Source organism: Jatropha curcas, chromosome 1, assembly GCF_041381405.1.
Source record: "Jatropha curcas cultivar XTBG-Jc1 chromosome 1, XTBG_Jcur_1.0, whole genome shotgun sequence".
NCBI lineage: Eukaryota > Viridiplantae > Streptophyta > Magnoliopsida > Malpighiales > Euphorbiaceae > Jatropha > Jatropha curcas.
This window is the reverse complement of record NC_143151.1, coordinates 25,313,272-25,336,317: the sequence shown is the minus strand read 5'-3', so window position 1 is coordinate 25,336,317 and position 23,046 is coordinate 25,313,272. Positions and strand designations below refer to the sequence as shown.

Sequence of the window (23,046 nt, the reverse complement as noted above, 5' to 3'; positions counted from 1 at the left end):
ATTCGACTCTCCTCTCGTCGCCAGCTCTTCATCGCACGCCATGGCTGCCTTCCCCGGCCAAGTTGATGACGGCAGAACCAAACTTGGATTCCATAGGCAGGTAAAGTGATTGTTGACCCTTTTTCAGTAAATTTTTCATGAATTCATTGAGTATAGTTATAGGATTTGATGTGCTAATTGAATTACTGTAGAATAAAGCCTTAGATACTACTGCTCATATAAATATTTTAGAAAATTTAAATTAATTTCTTGCTAACTTTATTTGAAATATATTGTGTTGAATATGTTAGTGTGATTAAGGTAGTCTTAGTTTAAGAATGAGAGTAGCATGATAATCACAGCAATTGTTATTTGCTAATACTTGGAGCTATTGCTTTATATACCTAGCTACTGATTAGGTGAACGTGAATAGCCAATTTTGAATTTTTGCTCTTGAAATCGATGTATAAATGATTCCTATATTGGGATGAGTATGTGAAGTCATAAACCAAGTTCTTAATGCGATATGAGTTTAAGTTTAAGGAAAATATATTTTTCTTGGGGGCAGTAGCTATTTCGGGTACTTAGTACCATGTTAAATAATTGGTATGGAAACAGTTGTATGTATATATTTATATTTTCAATACTCTTATGTGGGTTAGTGTTGGTTACTGCTTGATAGCAATATTCTTGCTAAATTAACGATTCAATTGAAAAACTCTTTAGCTATATCTAGAAGTGGTATTTTTATGTCAAGACGGAGAAATTTATGAAGCTTTAGTTATATGTTTAAGTTTCGAGCTGGGTTATCTAGTAGAAGTATTTATTAAATTGTAATTTAATTGAAATGTCAGTTCTTAATAGTTAGTCTAGAACTTTAATAAATGTTTAATGATATTTTATATAACTTAAGCAAAGAATTATTGATAACATTCCTAGATTAGTTGAAGGTATTTTAATTTGTAAATTATGGTTGATTGGTGATATACTATTGGAGGCGGATGGGTATTTGAATTGATCGATTGCCCGACGGATGGGTTGTGTGTATTGATTGATAAATATATAATAACACTGTGTTATCTAAACAGGTGGATAGTCCAAATTATAGGGGAGGTGCTGCCGAAATTTCGTTAGAACTTAAACTAGTTTTAATTAATAACATAATTAAAAAGTTTATTTAGATTAATTCTATAACCTAATGCATAATAAATTGTCACGACCCATTTCCATGGACCGGACCGGCACTAGGACCTGGGTGGGCTTAAGGCCCCCGAAGCCCGTAGTAAGCCTAACTTATTTAAATCTCACTTTCTATTCATAATTATGGATTCAGGCCCATTAACATTTTATACATATGCATCCAAAATGCAGTTCATATATTTAATATGGACTTTTACTATTTGTTTACAACCCAACTGGAATACAATTGCGGAACTCTACCTTTACATTCACATCGTTATTTCTATCATTAACAATCTTCTACAATAAGTGTCTCAACTCCATAGGGCTTTCCTTTCTTTCTATTACCTGAAAAAAAATAGTAGGCAGGGATGAGCGCCAAACTCAATGAGTAGGGTTAGATAACCCTCTCACCCCACACAATCACACAGATGCTAAAATATTTTTATCCGGTTACCGTTTAATTATATGATCATGCACTTTGTCACACAAATGGCAATACAACAGCAATCACAAGTATTATCACCTTCATATAATCACATCACGTGGAAATTAGTCAATGGCACCACCTGAATCCCCAGCGAGCCGTCCTCACACATGGCTCGCCCTCTCATACATGTGCACCAGGGAGCCGATCCCCCATACGGCCAACTGGTCTAATCCTCACTGACCAGTCCTCTCATTGTTTTTCCATTCTCTCTTTTCTTTTCCATACCAACAGGAGGCAACCCGGTGGTCTCCATCCAATCTAGATCATCAAGTGCTCACAACAGGAGGCCACCCTGCGGGCTACAATCAAATCTAGATTATCAGGTGCGCAACAACAAGAAGCCATCCTGTGGTTTTCCATATAATCCATATCATCAGGTGCACACGGGGGCGCCGATCTCCCATTTTCCCGGCCGACAGTCAAATTCCATATCATATCATATTCAGGATCCATATCACAGACCGTCCTCACAAACCCATGGTGGTCCACGTCATCCCAATTCCACACAAACAAGGCACAGTATATTCATAGCACAAGTAATCAAACAATTTTTTAATATCAACGAATAGTGCATCATAATATGGCAATTCAACAAAATAATGCATGATAACATTTAGCCGTGAATGCATGAATGCAGGCGGATGATGCTAGTTATCTAACACTACTCACAGTTCTTTATTGTCCTTTAAAAGGACTGCCTTTTTAGCCACATGCTTCCAGCTTTTGTCCTCGCATTTTGTATTTTATAAGCCTTTAAAATAAACAAGAAAATTCTAAATAAGAATTTTAATTCAAAAACTTATATTTCACATTCGTTTATTTATTTTGGCTACCGGTCATTTAATTCACTTGTTATATATGCATATATATATCTAGGTTCTCTCATTTATATAAATAACTATTCTAATTTATAACCTTCAGATAAAATCTCTAATTATTCGGTGAGAAATATTATATAATGATAATTCTAATATTGTATAATATTTCTTAATACCTCAAATTTTCGTCGTCACTACTTCTTAAGAATAACTAATTTAATTCTTCATTAAGTGTTTTATTAAAAATTCGACAGCATTTCCTCTATAAACTGGACTATCCAAATTTTTTTCAAATTTTCACAAATCCACACACACAGCCCATCCATCGGGCAAATTCATATCCACTAATCCCGTCCGCCATATCCATCATTTATTCGGTCACTTAATTCACATAATCCATTATAATTAATTGTTCTATAACTATTTATTTGTTAATAAAATTCCTAAAATTTATTATTAGCTAGGAATATATATATTTTTTTGTACCAACCTTATAGTTATAATTAATATTCATAAAATCTATTTAATAATATTTAATTTAATTTACTTAAATACTTAATTAAGTTCATTAATTAATTAATTCAGAATTTATTCAAAAATTGCGGATTAAGCTTTAGAGTGTACCGATTTAAAATCAAATTTCATTTCCGTGTTCCGCACGAAGAGGAGAGCATTCTGTCCCTTGAAGTCTCGCCGGAGTCTCGCCGGCCGTTCGCCGGACCGCCGCCGCCGCCACCGTGCACGGTGGCCGGAAAATTTAACCTTCACCAAAATTGACAAACAATACATCATTTTATTCGTTTCGATGAGAGGATCACTAATATGTGTTCAAATCAAGGTGGGTGTGAACCAGTTGGCCGAAAATTGGGCGGAAAGGTTCGGTGATACCCATTTTGGGTTTTCCGATTCCGGCTATTACAGTCGACGAGGAGGCCATCAAATGAAAGAGGAAGAAGAGAGGAGTCATTTGGTACTCACCTTGTGTCCAAGGCTTGCCTGAAACGGCGTGAATCGTCGGAAAAAGGTGTCCAAAACTTCAAGCTCTTCCCCTTCAAAATAGACACAATTTCAGTTCAAATCTAAGCTATAATCTTCTTCCTCACGTTGAGTAGATATTTTTAGAGTATTCATTTGCTGAATTTGGTGGCCGGAGGAAGGAGATCGAAGGAGAGGAAGGAGGAGGAGGAGGAGGAGGCCACGCTACTGGAGAAGGAGAAGGAAGAAAAGAAAAGAAAAGAAAAAGAAAGAAAAAGAAAAAAAAAGTGGGCCGATCCGGTTCGATTCGAACCGGTTCGGTCTGATTCAGTGATTTGGTCTCATTTCGTTTGGTTTTTCGAGTTTTCCAATCGATTTTCGGATCCTTCGTGTGGTTCTCGACAAATTAAATTGATTTTTAGGTCCGGTTTAATTTATTTTGATTATTTTAGTTAGGTTCTATAACATTCCTTCAATTTACTTAATGTTAATATTAATAATCATATATATATATATATATATATATATTTTTTTTATTTGATAAATTTCGATAATGTGTTTTGGGCTTGAGCCCAACTTCGTAAACTTGGGCTTGAATTGAGGCTATTTTATACTTGCAGTCCACATGATTAAAATTTCTGATTTTTGATTTAATAAAAATTCAAAAGTTTCGAAAATAAGAATTCGGGGTATTACAATCTCCCCCCCTTAAGACAATTCGTCCTCGAATTGAATCTAGTGGGAAAGAATAAGAATGGATGCATGGGGAATTTTAAAGTCACAAGAAATTGCTTCCACTACCAAGGAGACAGCTCAAAAGCGAAAATACAGATCGAGGAAAGGCAGTGAATGGGGTATTCGGGTTGTACTTCTACAGCCAATTATCATATTTAGAATAAAATTTCGTTCAAGCTACATAGTACCACCTAGCTGAAGCTTATAAGGAGTTTTATTACATTAATCTTCAATACTATCATCGTTCGGCTATTGGAATCTTTAGAAAATCGTTCTTTAAATAAAAATCTTATAATTAATCGAGTTTTTCAATAAAATGCTTAATATATATATCTATGTTCCCCAAGATTATTTAATTTCATTTGAAAATTAAATTTTATTACGCATTCCTTTATGAAATCCAAATATATAATGTAAAATAAATTTGAAATTTAATTTATTTATTATAAAACTTGATTTATTTAATTTACATATGTTATGACTAAATATTTGCTTAATCAAAGTTGAAAAACTATTACTATAATCCAAAATTTTAAGATTTTTTTTTTTTTTTTTTTTTTTTTTTTGTAATTCCCATTGTTTATAATATCGCAGGGTGATTCCAGCTCACTCTATCAGTTCTTTTTTTTTTTTTCTTTTTTCTTTTTTTTTTTTTTTTCACGACTTATTCGATTACTATTGTTTCAATCTAATCTTTATTATTTTCTTAAGTCCCGATCTAACGCTTTCTTACAATTTCGACATCACACCAATTAAGAAAACATCAATAACTCAATTTCTTTCACCCAACTCTGCGTCAACTAAATAATTTATTCGTTTCCATATGAAAGTTCAATTTATGCCTTAATTATGAAATGATAGCAAGGCCCTAATTAGCCCTTATAATACTTAAGCTAATCGTTAAATTTTTCCATCCAAGTTTTAAAATATAGTATCAATTTATTTATCTCATCCTTACTTATTTATGTCTAGCAAGGTATTTATGATTTCCTTAAATTTATCCATGTAACCTTATCATTTCTAGTTTCTCAGGTTAGCACACTGCCACCTGGTATTATTATCTAGACCTCGACTGAGTTCTGGTCCTTCCTCCTTTCGCTGACATGTCAAAATTTTTATCCATTACCTTACGATTCACTTCACTAGCTTCTTTTATTCTCTTTTCTGTAAGGATTTAAATTTATTAATTGTTATACTTATTGAAAAGCCTGAAGAAATTAATTGCCACATATTTCCATTGAACTCCAAAATATCCTCTAGACTTAAATACTTTTCTTATGATCTCATAAATTACCAGAAAATTTAAATTTTCACATCAAATCTCTTTAGTTCTGATTTGTCACAATTTACTACAGTTAAAAAGGTATAGTACTAAAACTTTCAATTCTAAATGTATCTATTTCTAAGTTTTCTTGATTTGTATTTCTTATTCTAAATTTTTTTTTTTTTTTTTTTTTTATCTCTACTTCATCATTATGAGTTATCTTTGACCTTTATTCTCTTCCAAATTTATTAACTTTTATTTTATTTTATTTTAGCACCTCGATCTAAATTTGTACTTAATTCTTTAAAGCAGGTTTTATACACGTTTCTTATCATTACCTTAGATTAATAAATGGTATTAGTCCTTTCTACATAACTCTCTACCTAGATACATCCAATTTCCTTAATTTATTAAGCTTCCTACAGCATCCACGTTCCTTTCCCCATTCATTCCCCATTATTCATCATCTTCTACATTCATTTTATTATAATAGATTTATGAACTTAGTCTAGCCCTTTAAGCATCCTACATGTGCTAGGATCTTAATTATATAATATCTAATACACTTACTACACTTTCACCTTATAAAATTTTATATTATACCAACTATCCCTTAGTTACACATTAGTTCCATAAGTCTATTATCGATTCAATCTAATTGCTCATTTTATTATAAAAGATTCATAATTATTTCATGGCTTGTAATTACTTCTATTAACTATTAGTCAATCTTTTCCATATTAATCAAATTTTCGATTCAAACTTTTGCCCAATTATTTACCAACCAATTTTACTTTTAATTCTATATTAAAACACCCAAAATCTTACCCTTCATACTAGTTGTGCAAAGGAAGTTTTACCCATTTCCTTATTATATTCTGCCTCACCTCAATATGACCTATCCAGTTAAAAATTATTTTCTTCATATTTAATCACATAATTAGTTTACCTTTGTCTTTTATTTTAATTTCATTGCTCTATTTAAATTCTATATGTCGAGATTCACCTCAATCAATACTTTTTAAGACACAAATTATTGTTTCCACGTCTAACTCTATTTAATTTTTCCAATAAGTCTCTATCCTCCTTAATGTTATGCTTAAGTAAGTTACAAATTTTCTCTTTACATCCTTAAGTTTCGCTTGGTTAATTGAGGATTTCTTGTCTAGTATGACTATTTGTCCTAAATCCTTCTTTTGCTAACCCTTAATTTAATGTACATTACAATTTTCACTTTTTATTCCCTAACAGTAACATTTCTAGAATTTAATCTATATCTTAATTGAAATTTTAATTCAAATTCATATTCTATACCATTTATTATTAATTTATCAATATTAATTTCTATAGGCCTAATTTAGTCCTCGGGATAGACAATATGATAAAATAAATCAAACATGCAATCATTGTAAATAATTTAAATTCTAAAATCAGATAAATTTTTTTTTTTTTGACATGCCGACAAAACAATAAAACCAAGCAATTAATTGCAACTTCAAAACAATTTCCAATAAGCAAATAATAAAACATGTTTCTCAAATCATAGTTCAAATAAATTTACTTTCTTATTGTCTTTAAAACTCCGAATTCTTTTCTAAATAATTTCAATTTTTTTTTTTTTTGAAGCAGTGTCTCTTGTCGAATCATGGTGTACTGGGTGATCAGGCCATTACACCAATTTCCAACTGATCTTCTGCTTCAAAATAGATGGAGGGGATTTAGCAAAACTCGAAATGTTTATTTTATAAACGTCAGTTACCCGGACCTTTTTATGATTTACTATTACTTATATACATTTAATTCTCATCCTAAGTTTCATATAGATTTCCTTCCATCCTCGTGCACGATGCGTCCACCGGCACTAAAATGGAATTCAATCCAGACTACACCTCCTTTGTTGGTTACGGCCGATCCCAACATAGGAGCTCTCTATTTAATTTCCTATGTTCCGCAATTGATTCCTAAGGCCCGACTTATGCTCTGATACCAACTTTGTCACGACCCATTTCCATGGACCGGACCGGCACTAGGACCTGGGTGGGCTTAAGGCCCCCGAAGCCCGTAGTAAGCCTAACTTATTTAAATCTCACTTTCTATTCATAATTATGGATTCAGGCCCATTAACATTTTATACATATGCATCCAAAATGCAGTTCATATATTTAATATGGACTTTTACTATTTGTTTACAACCCAACTGGAATACAATTGCGGAACTCTACCTTTACATTCACATCGTTATTTCTATCATTAACAATCTTCTACAATAAGTGTCTCAACTCCATAGGGCTTTCCTTTCTTTCTATTACCTGAAAAAAAATAGTAGGCAGGGATGAGCGCCAAACTCAATGAGTAGGGTTAGATAACCCTCTCACCCCACACAATCACACAGATGCTAAAATATTTTTATCCGGTTACCGTTTAATTATATGATCATGCACTTTGTCACACAAATGGCAATACAACAGCAATCACAAGTATTATCACCTTCATATAATCACATCACGTGGAAATTAGTCAATGGCACCACCTGAATCCCCAGCGAGCCGTCCTCACACATGGCTCGCCCTCTCATACATGTGCACCAGGGAGCCGATCCCCCATACGGCCAACTGGTCTAATCCTCACTGACCAGTCCTCTCATTGTTTTTCCATTCTCTCTTTTCTTTTCCATACCAACAGGAGGCAACCCGGTGGTTTCCATCCAATCTAGATCATCAAGTGCTCACAACAGGAGGCCACCCTGCGGGCTACAATCAAATCTAGATTATCAGGTGCGCAACAACAAGAAGCCATCCTGTGGTTTTCCATATAATCCATATCATCAGGTGCACACGGGGGCGCCGATCTCCCATTTTCCCGGCCGACGGTCAAATTCCATATCATATCATATTCAGGATCCATATCACAGACCGTCCTCACAAACCCATGGTGGTCCACGTCATCCCAATTCCACACAAACAAGGCACAGTATATTCATAGCACAAGTAATCAAACAATTTTTTAATATCAACGAATAGTGCATCATAATATGGCAATTCAACAAAATAATGCATGATAACATTTAGCCGTGAATGCATGAATGCAGGCGGATGATGCTAGTTATCTAACACTACTCACAGTTCTTTATTGTCCTTTAAAAGGACTGCCTTTTTAGCCACATGCTTCCAGCTTTTGTCCTCGCATTTTGTATTTTATAAGCCTTTAAAATAAACAAGAAAATTCTAAATAAGAATTTTAATTCAAAAACTTATATTTCACATTCGTTTATTTATTTTGGCTACCGGTCATTTAATTCACTTGTTATATATGCATATATATATCTAGGTTCTCTCATTTATATAAATAACTATTCTAATTTATAACCTTCAGATAAAATCTCTAATTATTCGGTGAGAAATATTATATAATGATAATTCTAATATTGTATAATATTTCTTAATACCTCAAATTTTCGTCGTCGCTACTTCTTAAGAATAACTAATTTAATTCTTCATTAAGTGTTTTATTAAAAATTCGACAGCATTTCCTCTATAAACTGGACTATCCAAATTTTTTTCAAATTTTCACAAATCCACACACACAGCCCATCCATCGGGCAAATTCATATCCACTAATCCCGTCCGCCATATCCATCATTTATTCGGTCACTTAATTCACATAATCCATTATAATTAATTGTTCTATAACTATTTATTTGTTAATAAAATTCCTAAAATTTATTATTAGCTAGGAATATATATATTTTTTTTGTACCAACCTTATAGTTATAATTAATATTCATAAAATCTATTTAATAATATTTAATTTAATTTACTTAAATACTTAATTAAGTTCATTAATTAATTAATTCAGAATTTATTCAAAAATTGCGGATTAAGCTTTAGAGTGTACCGATTTAAAATCAAATTTCATTTCCGTGTTCCGCACGAAGAGGAGAGCATTCTGTCCCTTGAAGTCTCGCCGGAGTCTCGCCGGCCGTTCGCCGGACCGCCGCCGCCGCCACCGTGCACGGTGGCCGGAAAATTTAACCTTCACCAAAATTGACAAACAATACATCATTTTATTCGTTTCGATGAGAGGATCACTAATATGTGTTCAAATCAAGGTGGGTGTGAACCAGTTGGCCGGAAATTGGGCGGAAAGGTTCGGTGATACCCATTTTGGGTTTTCCGATTCCGGCTATTACAGTCGACGAGGAGGCCATCAAATGAAAGAGGAAGAAGAGAGGAGTCATTTGGTACTCACCTTGTGTCCAAGGCTTGCCTGAAACGGCGTGAATCGTCGGAAAAAGGTGTCCAAAACTTCAAGCTCTTCCCCTTCAAAATAGACACAATTTCAGTTCAAATCTAAGCTATAATCTTCTTCCTCACGTTGAGTAGATATTTTTAGAGTATTCATTTGCTGAATTTGGTGGCCGGAGGAAGGAGATCGAAGGAGAGGAAGGAGGAGGAGGAGGAGGAGGCCACGCTACTGGAGAAGGAGAAGGAAGAAAAGAAAAGAAAAGAAAAAGAAAGAAAAAGAAAAGAAAAGTGGGCCGATCCGGTTCGATTCGAACCGGTTCGGTCTGATTCAGTGATTTGGTCTCATTTCGTTTGGTTTTTCGAGTTTTCCAATCGATTTTCGGATCCTTCGTGTGGTTCTCGACAAATTAAATTGATTTTTAGGTCCGGTTTAATTTATTTTGATTATTTTAGTTAGGTTCTATAACATTCCTTCAATTTACTTAATGTTAATATTAATAATCATATATATATATATATATATATATATTTTTTTTTATTTGATAAATTTCGATAATGTGTTTTGGGCTTGAGCCCAACTTCGTAAACTTGGGCTTGAATTGAGGCTATTTTATACTTGCAGTCCACATGATTAAAATTTCTGATTTTTGATTTAATAAAAATTCAAAAGTTTCGAAAATAAGAATTCGGGGTATTACATAAATAGAGTGCTCTAATTATTTATTTATTATCTTTATTATTCATTTAATTATTTAAGTATTTAATTATTTTCATTGTTATTGTTTATTATTATCATTTATTTTATTGTTGTTGTTTATTGTTAATGGTATTTATTTAATTATTTAATTGCATTTGAGAGTGGATGTCTAATTGTGCATTGCATTACGATGTTCAACTGATCAATATGTCTGCATTTGATTGCAATGTTTGATTAATTGTGTTGTGAAAATGCTATGCTTTGTTTGTGTGGAATTGGGATGAAGTGGACCACCATGGGTTTGTGAGGACGGTCTGTGATATGGATCCTGAATACGATATGATACTTGACCGTCGGCAAGGAAAATGGGAGATCGGCGCCCCCTTGTGCACCTGATGATATAGATTATATGGGGATTTACAGGATGGCTTCTTGTTGTTGCGCACCTGATAATCTAGATTTGATTGTAGCCTGCAGGGTGGCCTCCTGTTGTGAGCACTTGATGATCTAGATTGGATGGAGACCACCGGGTTGCCTCCTGTTGATATGGAAAAGAAACGAGAGAGTGGAAAAACAATGAGAGGACTGGTCAGTGAGGATTAGACCAGTTGGCCGTATGGGGGATCGGCTCCCTGGTGCACATGTACGAGAGGGCGAGCCATGTGTGAGGACGGCTCGTTGGGGTTTCAGGTGGTGCCACTGACTAATTACCACTTGCTTGATTACTTGAAGGTGACATTACGTGTGAGTGCTGGTATGTACCATTTGTGTGACTGGCTGCGTGAGCATATAACTAGTCGGATGACTAGATTGAAATGTTTACATATTTGTGTGACTGCGTATGTTGTGCAATAATTATTACTCCTTAGAAAACTCACATGTCTTGTTTGATTTTTCAGGAAGTAAGTTTTTTTTTCTTTAATCCGATTTAGGCTATGTTTCTTCGGCGCAGGGGAATAGAGAAATTTTCCTAGTTCTATAATTATTTTACTATGTAATTATATGTATATAAAAAAGCTATGTATAGCAAATAGTTAGTGACCTCGCAGTTGTAGAATTTACTTACATTTAGTCGTGTATTATCATAGACGAAATGATTCTGTGAGCCCATACTAGGAACGTGATGTATTGTAAATTGGGCCCGAACTGTGGAATTTTGTAGAAGATAAATTTGGGCCGAGATGTAATAAAATCTTGAGGTTTATTTTTTTAGTAATATGGGCTGAATATTGGAAATTTATATTGAGATAGCAAATTTTAGTGTTTCAGGCTTACTACGGGCCTTGGGGCCTTAAGTTTACCTGGGCCCTAGTGCCGGTTCGGCCCATAGAATCGGGTCGTGACAGCAAGCAACCCATTACAAATAAATATTATTATAAATACGTATCACAATTATTACAAATTAATGTTCTAAATACATTTATAAATTACAAATTATAGTGTACAATAAAAAAACAATCCACACAACACATGAACCTCTGTCTAATGATATATTTATGGTCAAATAAGGTGTATAAGAACAAAAGTTTTCAAATTTTAAAAATTTAGTTTGGAGCTGTCATTGTTAATTATCAGTAGCCTTCTAATTTCTATTTATTTATTCGACTAACAAATTTAAAATTTTTTTTTCTTATTGTTATTCTGTCCTTAGGTTTAATTTTTTTTTTTTTTTTACTTCTTCGGTGAGATTTTGATTTTTTTTTTTTTTTTAGAGTCTGGTACTAAATAGAGGAGATCTAGAAAGATTATTTTAATCATCTACATCATATAAATGATTCTCTAAAGATTTATATATTTTATCAAGAATTAAAAAAAAATATATTATTAGCTATGATTTGATTATTGATAGTAAGATATATGTATGATTTACAGGGGTAAGGTTATCTCACTTGCAATTATTTGTAATGCGTTTGAAATACCCCGAATTTTTATTTTTAAAACTTTTGAATTTTTTTATTAAATTAAAAATCAGAATTTTTGACTGTTTGGGTTGCAAATATCTTTTAGTTTTGATTCGAGCCTAAATTTACAGAGTTAGGCTCAAGCCCAAAACATATTATCGAAATTACGAGTTAAGAACTTTTAAAAATTTTAAGAGTAAAATGAAAATAAGGATATAAATTTGGCTAAATCAATTAAATAAATCAAACAGTTAGTGACTCCGCAGTTGTAGAATTTATATACATTCAGTCATGTATTAACATAGATGAAATAATTCTGTGAGTCCATATTAGAAATGTGATGTATTTGAAAATTAGGCTTGAGCTGTGGAATATTAAAGAAGATAAATTTGAGATAAGATATAATAAAATCTTGAGGTTTATTTTTCATAGTAATATGAGCTGAATATTTGAAATTGATATTGAGATAGTAAATTTTAGTGTTTCAGGCTTACTACGGGCTTCGGAGGCCTTAAACGTACTTAGACTCTAGTGCCGATTCAGCCACAGAAACGAGTCATGACAACTTTAAATTTTGATCATATTGGTGAATTACATTTCAAAAATAAAAAAAAAAAAAGAAAGAAAAAGTTACAAAGATGCAATAACTAGATAACTACAAGACGTACACCACTCCAGCCCTTTTTCAGGGAGTTACAGAAGATAGGAGCCTTTCTTTGAGTCCGGAATTACAGTGAAGATGAACAGCAGGTAACGGTTTGATCTTATTAACTGGTTCCCAGAAAATCATACAGTGATCACCGCTTCTATAGACAAATTACTGGACCTCAATGCAAATAAACCTATGATCTAAACAAATACTTGAGCAGAATCAAGAATGTCCAACAACAGAATTCACAACGGAGAGACGAGGACCATTCAAATTCTGAAACAAGGAAAAATAAAACATACAAAGGGGGAAGAAACAAAGTTTCAGCTCCAGCTGAAGTCCAAATGGTAAAAGAGTTACAGCATATATACAAATACATACAAAGAGCACAATCATCATAAAATATACAAATAGTCATAGATACAGGCACAGGTACAATACAATCTTATGTGGCAAGTCACTATAACATCAATGGATTAATTTCAGCATCTACCATCTCTTCATCCTCGTTCTCAACCTCTCCTTCCAGAAGCCATTGTTCAAGTTCGTCTAGCTCATCATAGTCATGCATGTATAAACTGTCCGAGTTATCCCACTGGTCAATCCCCAGCTCCTCAGCATGGCTTGCCACACGTAAAAATGGTCTATTCCTAGCTAATGCATCTATAATGTCCCTATTTATACTTCCTGTAACTCCCAACCATCTCAACTTTGGAAAGTAGGGTTTCCTTAACCAACGGAATGCAAGCTGTGTAATTCCGCCGCAGTTGTAAATATCCAACAAGTGCAAGCTACTCCCATGCCCTCTGTCCTCATCAACCTGCATCGAGGCTAATGCCATGACAGAAGTATCACCTATGAGTGGACATTGTCGCATTCGAAGTGCTGAGATTGGCACTCGACATTTTGCTAGCAACAGAACTCCATTGTCAGAGAGGTGAGGAAGATTTGATATATCTAAATCCTGCAATTCTAGCTTATAAGAGCCTTCAAATAGAGCAGAGATGCATTTATCTGTAAGTCTCTTGCAACCCCTCACCGACAATGAAACTAATGAACTAATAACTCTCCCTTTTAAGTATGACAATCCTGAATCACTTATATCAGATCCATCCATAAGTAAATTCTTCAACTCAGGAAGAATACTAATGGCTTTGAGAGCTTCATCCCCAAGGTTTTTGCAATCTCTCAAGTCAAGAACTTTAAGATGAGTGTTTGATACCAAATTTTTTATTGCATGATTAGTTAGAAGATTACACCATCTCACGCTAACATGAGTCAAACAGAGCGATGTTGCAGACATATCATGAAAAACCAAATCAGTTAAATGGATCCCACGAGACACCCTAAGCTTGTATAAACTGGAACAAGAATGCAAGATAGTTTTGAACCCTGTATCTGTAACTTGACAAAACCCCCCAAGAGATATACTTTCCATGTTTGTGCACTTGTCAGCCATTAAGAGGATCCCGAGATCATTAACTCGTCTGAAGTATGTAATCATGAACTCCTGGCTTCGAAATAATGAGAGGTGTTTCAGTTTACCATGCTGGTTAATCTGTTGAAGGCCATAGTTGGTGAGATCAAATGTAACTCTTGGTTCTATGAGGGGTGTGTCTCGAAGATCCAAGTGTGTTAAAGACATAAGCCCTCTTGAAATTGTGCCAACCATAGTGTCAGTAATGTAATCTACAGAAAGGCTTAATTTCTGAATGCCAGGCAAAATGGATGGTCTAATATTGGTTGGTGATTGATGGGGTCCAACACTGGGGCTGAGCAGTTCAGTCAGCATTACTGAAGAAACATAACCAATCTCAAGGGAAGTAAGTTTTTCTGAAGCCAAAGCCCAAACTCGAGCAAAATTATGGCGCAGAAACAATGATGCATCAAACATCAATGTCAATGCCTACCATAAGAAGAAAGAGTATTAGAAAGCAAGCATTTGATGATTCTAAATAGCAGAAGAATTTCATGCTTAAATCGTAAGATGTGCAACATAGATAAAGTATCAAGGCTAAAAACGCATTCCATAGATGAAATATTTAATGCTAGGTGAAATCTGGTTTACGAAATAGTTGAAAGAAGAAAAAATGAATGGAGACAGGCACCATCACTTATACAAGATGGCCAATAAGGATACCGAGCAGGCAAATCACTATCATTTTCATTTATCCAGGTATATAAAGAATGAAGCAAGCTTCTGGAAGTCAAATGAAGTTCAGATAGGCAAAAATGGGCTACAAGCCAATGATACTTGGTAGGTGAGATTCATAGCACATATGATGCAACCAAACTTTTATGGACAATAGCTACTACGTATGGCTGCAATAAATAAATGTGCATGAATTTATGACGCACCACTCTTCACTTGTTTGTCCATTATCTAATGCAATTAAAAAAAAAAACTAGTGTGGAATGACAGATATTTATTTCAAGGTTAAATTCAATGTATAGGCATATATGACTCATATAAACTGGACTAACAACTTTGTTAATAAGTAAATTTGAAATAACTCGAGTAATACTCAAATCTGGGATTTAATTGTAACTGCACTCGTGTAACTAAAAAATGGTTTTCATAACAATATAAAAGAATTCAAGATGCCAAGAGAATAAAGCTTGATTTGCTTCCGCAAACATATGTGTTTAAAAAAACTAAATATGAAAATATGCATCAAAACCAGCTATTTAGGTAGCCAATTCTAAGAAAATAGGATTACAGGAAAATAAAACATCAACGCAGAGTAAAGAGTTAAAACATTGTCGAAATGACTTTGCATTTATAGAGCTAATAACTTGATATTATATTTAATGTACATCTTATAGCAAACACAGCTGCAGAAAATGTGTGGGCATACATGCCCGATCCCAGGAGGCAAGTAGCTCAGTGATAAGACATTTGCCCTATAATGTTGCCAGTTAAAAGCTTTGGGAGTAAGGAAAAAGGGAGAGGAAATCTTCTAATGGGACAACCTAAGAAGGCCATCGGAACAATTTCAAAGGCCTAGCAAAACATTATTTGTATCAGGCCTATGGTGGTATAGCCAGAGTTAAACTAACAGAATGGCCTTTTGAATTTGCACCAGGGAAGGTTATCAATACCTGGTTTTCCATTGAAGAATCCTAAGTCTTATTTTCTTATAGAGAAGCTGATTCCAGTAAACAGGCGCAAGATTAAATGATCCCATGTCAAAACTTCACTTAAAATATCTTATAGAAATTGCCACTACAATATTGTTGAGAAAAACACTATCTTGAACATTTTGATCAAAGGCAATAAAAAATTTGGGACATATTTGAACTGTTACACTTTCAAATCACTTTTTGCAAAATACCAAACAAACATTGAAGCAGTTTCAACAGCACGGCAACTATTAGACTAGTATTTCAGCTCCTTAAACTTGATCTTTAATAACTAAATTAGCAATTAACCCCTTACTTCTAATTGTGTGCAACCACTGAGTAACTCTTCCAAATCAGATATATGAATAGCCCGCCCTCTCTTTTCCGCAACAGAACCCAAGTAGAGATATCTGAAGGGAAATTACGCATACAAAACCACTAGTAAAATGGAACATAATTACGGATTACCACTTAAGCTCAATAACCAGACAGACGTTCAAATAGAAAGTTTACCTAAGATCCGCACATTTTCCTCCAATCTCAGAAAGCAACTTTCCAGTAAAGTCCGCACAATTATGCAAGCAAAGCTCGTGTAATGAAGGCCGAACCAAGAGACTGATGGCCGAATCATCAAGACGACCGCAATCGACTTTCAAGCTGCTTAGGTAGGGATTGGGAGGTAACAGAGGCCTCAATAAATCAACCGACAGAGCAATATCCTGCTTGATTTATCAATTAAAAAGAATTAATTGGTTAAGTTTCGAATTGAAAACGATTTTTCCTTTTCGGTTAGGAACTTACGGAAAGGTGAAAGTTAGGGATGAAGGTAAGGATGTGACAAGCGCAGGCCCTGAAGATCTTGCATGTGGAAGCGACGGAGCAGATCGAGGCTACGTCCAGCTTCGTTAGTATGGTGGCCAGTAGAGCCGCTGGTAACTGATCCAAGCTCTCTTCTTCTTCCGCTTCGCTTCCTTCGCTGCTCGCCATTTCTTTCGGTGAACGGCTTGGACCCGGCCGGCGAAAATATCAGATGATGCAAATTTGTTGCCTTTTTTCTTCCATTGCAAATTAATGTGGGGTCCATTATTGTTGTGGGCAAGTGGATCTCCATCCTAAACTTACAAAAAGGTCGAGGTAAATTATTACTTTTCGAGCTAAAGCAATTAGGATCACCTATTTTAAAAATGCATTATTGAAGGGTAAATTACATTAATTATTTGATTATTTGTCAGTAAATTTTAATTTTTATTTTGATAAAACGTCACCTAACTCGAATACGCATCGTACTAAAAATAAAAAATATTTTATTATAAAATGTTATTTTCTCTTAATAAACTAATATTCATTAAATTATTTAGGAAGTACCATTACATTTTGTTACCTTCTTTCTCCTGGGTTCCTTTATTAGCAGGGAAATTTATAATTCTATCCTTTTGAAAAGGTAGTACTATTTGAACCATTATAATCCTTATTATTACAGCAAACTGCAATTTTAGATAAGGAGAGTCAACTTAAACCCAACTCAAACTCATATAGTTATCTTTTATTAAATTAAAGTCTCCTGCATTAATTTTTTCGTAGTCTGCGATCTCATGTCTAATCTAATTTTACTTCCCTCTAGTTTAATTAATAAAATTTAACAACCCTTCTTTTAAAATTTTTATTTTATCTAATTCACCTGGCAAAAAAATAAAATACAGTTTCATTGGATTTTTATTTGTAAATCATTATAATTTTTAAGCTTCAACAAAAATCATATATATTTTCCTTTTTTTTTTTACAAAAAAAAAAGATATTAACTTGATGATCAATTCTTGCAATACTTTAAAATAATTTTTTTCTTTCTCAAAAAGATACCAAAACACTTCTTTGATAAGCATCAATACAAGACAAAACTAAATGTTGATAATCCAAAAGCAATGTCACGAAATTAACAAAAATATAAGCCTTTTTCAAAATTTTACAAAGTATGTTTTGCTGTGACTTTTTTTCGCTTGTCCAAATTTATATCGATATTAATATCCGTATTTTTTGTTTGGGAACTTAGTGATAGTATAGCATGAACCCTTGCAAAATACACAAGTATGTACTTTTTTATAATTTATATCACAGGTGTCCTTAGTCCATTAAATTTTAAGCCTAAATTTGTTCGTGCCTTATTTGGCCCATAAGGGGAGAAGCGCTCCCAAGAGGATTATTGAACACTCGCCCTCGCACAAAATCTACAGGTCTTCACTTGTTTTATTATATCATTTTCCCTTTTCATTTGCTTCTATAGGGGCATCCTTTAGTCTTAGAGTTAGGAGGACATCGCACATAATTAATAAATTTAGCACTTGAACTGTCATTCATCATAAAATGCACATTACAAATACTTCTCGCATGCGTATTTTTATTCCTATAAGGAATGGTGTGCTAGTTACACTTGTGAGGGCATATACATTAGACGTTCTTATCAAATGATAGGAGACAATGAAAAATTTAAATATTCTCCAATTTTTTTTCACGCTCTTGCTTTATTATGTACCCATATTATCTTAGAAAGTACCATTTCTAAAACCCTACTTGAAATTTCTCTCCCACAAGATCGAGTTTCCTTGTTCGATTTTATTTTCATCCATTTCGTTGATGTCAATTGATAATTATAAATATTTTCTAGGGTCAAGACAACTACAATATATACCAAAAAAGTGAGAATAGTGAAGGAGAGAGATTCATCGTTGTTCAGAGCCGTTTCCGACAATGATGATCCTTTGATTAGCGAGTATTTTGAAGACTCAATCAATGTTAAGTTGTCTGGGAATCAATATGTAAAAGAGACCGTCATTGAAAACCCGAAGGAAGTGAAAAATGTTTCTAATGATAAGCACTAGTTTCACTTACTATTATATGCATTGCGTATAAATTTACTTAATGTATTTTTTTTAGTTTCTGTTAACTTATTTTCATTATAAATATATGTTTAATGTTTATTTTTATGTTTTAAATTAAATTATGAATTCATTTAGTTTGTTAAATATATTGTTCAAATGAATGTTAGCATTTTTAAATAGGAATATTGCACAATTTCAATAAATATTTACATCCATGCATACAATTCATGAGAAAAATAAGGACTGAACCTACAAAAATGTGTAGAACTTTGTGAGTTGTTATAATATCACTCTAAAATGACCTTAGTCCCTCTGGCATCCTAGCTTAGAAACTTAGATATATTATGACCCATAATTAAATTTACGTCTAGGAATTGCAATATAATAATATAAAAGTGGGACCCATCAAACCAACTTAGTTAACTTAACCCAACTTTCTAAACTGACCGATTTCAATTAGGAAATAAATCCCTGATTTCTTCTCTCCCCACCTTCATCAATCTCCTTTTCTTGACAATATCTTCTCCTCTCCTCCATAATCTCTTCTCATTTTCGCTATGGGTTTATACGCAAAGTTTCTCGATAACATATTGCAAACAATAACTATAGATCCAACAGAAGATACAATACACCCTTAGTACCCGTAACATGATAATTAACAGATAAGACAAACTTTTATGAGCAACATACAATTATACATATGACTCCATTAAAATCAAATAATAATATATGTTCACTTTTAAAAAGTAGTAAAGTTATAAAGCCATACTGAATAATGAAACAGAAGATCTTCATATTTCATTTTTCAAGGATTTGAAATAAAAGGAGAATTGGGTGTGCCATAAGCAAGCATCTGTGTAGATTTTAGCTTCTTTCTCCTTCTTTGGCCATTAGGTTTCTGCGGCAAATGTTTTAGGCAACCTCAACCAGTTCTCAAGGAGTCCAATTAGTCTATCTCTTCTCACATTTTTGTATGTTGGGTTCAGTTTCTTTATAAACTTAGCAAAAACGAGAAGAGATTATAAAGGAGAATAGAAGACATTGTCAAGGAAAGAAGAAAGAAAAGGAAATCATGGGAGCTAAAAAGATAAATTAGAGATTTATTCCCTGATTCAAAACTATACGTTTAGAGAGTTGGGTTAAACTAACTCAAATTGGTTAGTAGGTCCTAATTTTATATTATTGTACTGTAAATTCTAGGTACAATTTGAATTTCGGGTGACAATATATCTAAATTTCAAAGTTGAGATGCCAGGAGAAAAAATGTCATTTTAGAGCCATACTGCAACAACTCATAAAATTCGAGGTATTTTTATAAGTTAAGCTAAAAATAAGTATCGTTCACAATTTTATGCAGTGAAAGTGCAACTTTTTTTTTTGGGAAAAAAGAATTGCTATATTGAGAAGAAACATCAGAAAGAACAATAGATAAAATAGAGTTAGGGACTTCTTCTACCTATATAATGGTATTATAGAAGAAAAAACTAATCTAGAAAGGGCATGAACAACTACATTACCTTGCCTACGAGTATGAGACAATCGCCAATGGCCAACCTACTGAAGTAACGAAGAAAGCAACAATAGGCGCATTCCATATTCAGACTCTGGGAAATCATCAAAAGACAAAAGCTGGACTAGTTGAAGTGCATTCGACTCCAATATAAAGGAGGAAAAGCCCATCGACATGGCACTGTGAACACCAAAATGCACTGCTTCAATCTCTGCCTAGTCTGCTACTAAAATCAGAGGGAGGCATCGACAATTTGTTGCTAAACATTCCCCAAAAAGGCACAACCCTGTCCCTTTAAAATAGATGCATCAACGTTCAACTTGAATTGCCCATACTCAAGTGGATTGCAACGTACTACACTCATAGCATTAGCTGGACATGGCATCCTTACATTAGCATGTTGGAACTCGTACAATAAAGAAGTACTCATGTGAACAATTTGCTCAATAATCAACTTTCATTTTTGAAAAAGAAAAATATTACAAGCTTTCCACAGGGACTAAGCAATATAACAAACACATAAATCTGCTAGCTTTCATAATTCAGAGTTAAAAGTTGAAACTGGTTAATAAAATGATCTTGCAAATACCCCTCAACACAAATACGCAAAGAACAGAACTTGCAAACATTTCTTGTTATTGTGTAATTCGTCAAAACATGCATAACACATTCAACACCATCACTGCACAAAGAACAAATGGGATCAAGCTCTATACCTCTTCTCAATAAAGCATCAAGAGTCGGGAGCTGGTCCTTGCATGCACGGAAGATGAAATGTTTGACTTTAGGAGGGATATCCATCCTCCATAGCTTTTTCCATAGTCCATGATCAGTGGTAGAAAAAGAAAACCCATGAGAAATTGCTTGGTGGCTTATAAAAGAAAGATGGTAACCACTTTTGACTGGGTACCGTCCATTCTTTGTATAACCCCAAATCAAAACATCCTAAGGTCAACTCACACTCAACAATAAGGAAAGAATTTTTGCAGCTTCTACTAGTGAGATATAATAGAGATTAACGCAGAGTTCCATTGTAAAGAGTCACCATTAAGTAAACTGTTAATAGTGGCTGCCTTATCTAAAATCGAAACAGGAGATTCTATTTTACTCTTGCCATAATCAGGATACCAGCAATCTTGCCAAATATGAATTTGAGAACATCCCCCATTTGCCGTCGACATCCTTGCTTAAGTACCCTCTAGCCTTAAATAGACTACTCCACATAAAATCGGTCTCAAAACCTGACCGAGCCTTTATGAATGATGATCGCAGATAGTACCATGCCCGCAACAGTCTTGCTACCATAGACTCTGGATACTTGATTAATCTCCAGCGTTGTTTTGCTAAAAGTGCAAGGTTGAAAGAATGAGTATCCCAAAATCCATTTCCGCCGTTAGATTTTGCAAAACAAAGTTTTTCCTAAGCACTCCAATGAATCTTCCGTTCATTCTCCTTCTGAGCCCACCAGAAATTAGCCAAAGAGGACTCAATTTTACAGCATACCTCCTTTGAAAACAAAAGCAACTCATTGTGTAATTGGGTATTGCTTGGGCCACTAACTTGACCAATATCTCCTTACTTGCATGAGAAAGAGGCTTTTCTTTCCAACCCTTCAGTTTGTGAGAGACTCTATCATAGATTGCTTGAAAAAGCTACTTTTACTTCTCCCTATGACCGCTGACAAGCTGAGATACTTAATATATTGAGTAATTTCTTGCACCCCTAACCAATTCTTACATGCAGTACGAATTTCAACCCCAGTACTAGGGGAAAAGGAAATTCTTAATTTTTCAAAGTTTATTGGCTAGAGGTGCACTCATAGTCTGTAATAATCTTCACCACATGCTCAATCTCAACTCCATTTGCCTGTCCAAGAATAAGACTGTCATTTGTAAAAAATAAGTGAGAAATAAAGGGTGCATGACGACATATTTTAATCCCATGGAGCTTCTGTTCCCTTTTGGCCTTAATAATTAAACCTGAAAAAAATTCAGTACAAAACAAAAAGAGATAAGGTGATAGGAGGTCTCCTTGCCTTAGACCCTTTTGAGGATAAAATATATCTTTCGCTTCCCCATTTATCAACAAAGGATAAGATAAAGATGACACCAGCTCATAATAAGACTAACCCATTTATCAGTAAGACCCATTTTCCTGAGGACATTCTCTAGGAAATGCCATTCAAACTTATCACAGGCTTTATTCATATGTAGCTTAAGAGCAAATAGACCTCTACCCGTTCTTTTATTTTTTTAAAAAATGGAACATCTCAAATGCAATAAAGGCATTATCTGTTATAACTCTACCTAGAACATAAGCAGATTAGGTATCACTAATAATAAAGGGAAGGTATTTTTTAATCCTATTGGCAATGCATTTCGTTATAATTTAAACACAACATTATATAGACTAATGGGTTTAAAATCCTTTGTATACTCAGGGTTTTTAATTTTCAGAATCAAAGCTATAAAGGTTGATTGATAGAGGAAGGAGCCACACAATCATTAAGAATAGGAAGAACCCTATCCTCTACATCCTTACCAACAATATGTCAAATTTTTTGAAAGAAAAGAGGAGACATACCATTAGGACCAGGAGCTTTAGATGGA

General features: G+C 33.9%; 1 protein-coding gene and 1 long non-coding RNA gene across 2 annotated transcripts; both read right to left on the bottom strand.

Moving 5' to 3' along the window:
* Positions 1–1,272: 1,272 nt before the first annotated feature.
* On the bottom strand, positions 1,273–10,139 carry LOC149499225 (uncharacterized). Its single transcript, XR_016320760.1, has 7 exons — positions 9,689–10,139; positions 9,335–9,472; positions 8,561–8,642; positions 3,445–7,749; positions 3,091–3,228; positions 2,318–2,399; positions 1,273–1,506 (listed from the first exon to the last, which is right to left on the bottom strand). It is a non-coding gene; the product is annotated as an uncharacterized LOC149499225 (long non-coding RNA).
* A 3,036-nt stretch (positions 10,140–13,175) lies between these two features.
* Positions 13,176–17,152, bottom strand: LOC105645033 (F-box/RNI-like superfamily protein). The gene is made up of 4 exons (XM_012230532.3): positions 16,856–17,152; positions 16,568–16,773; positions 16,371–16,464; positions 13,176–14,837 (listed from the first exon to the last, which is right to left on the bottom strand). The coding sequence occupies exons 1-4, from the start codon at positions 17,039–17,041 to the stop codon at positions 13,392–13,394; spliced, it is 1,932 nt and encodes a 643-aa protein (XP_012085922.1). The 5' UTR covers positions 17,042–17,152; the 3' UTR covers positions 13,176–13,391.
* Between the last annotated feature and the right edge of the window lie 5,894 nt (positions 17,153–23,046).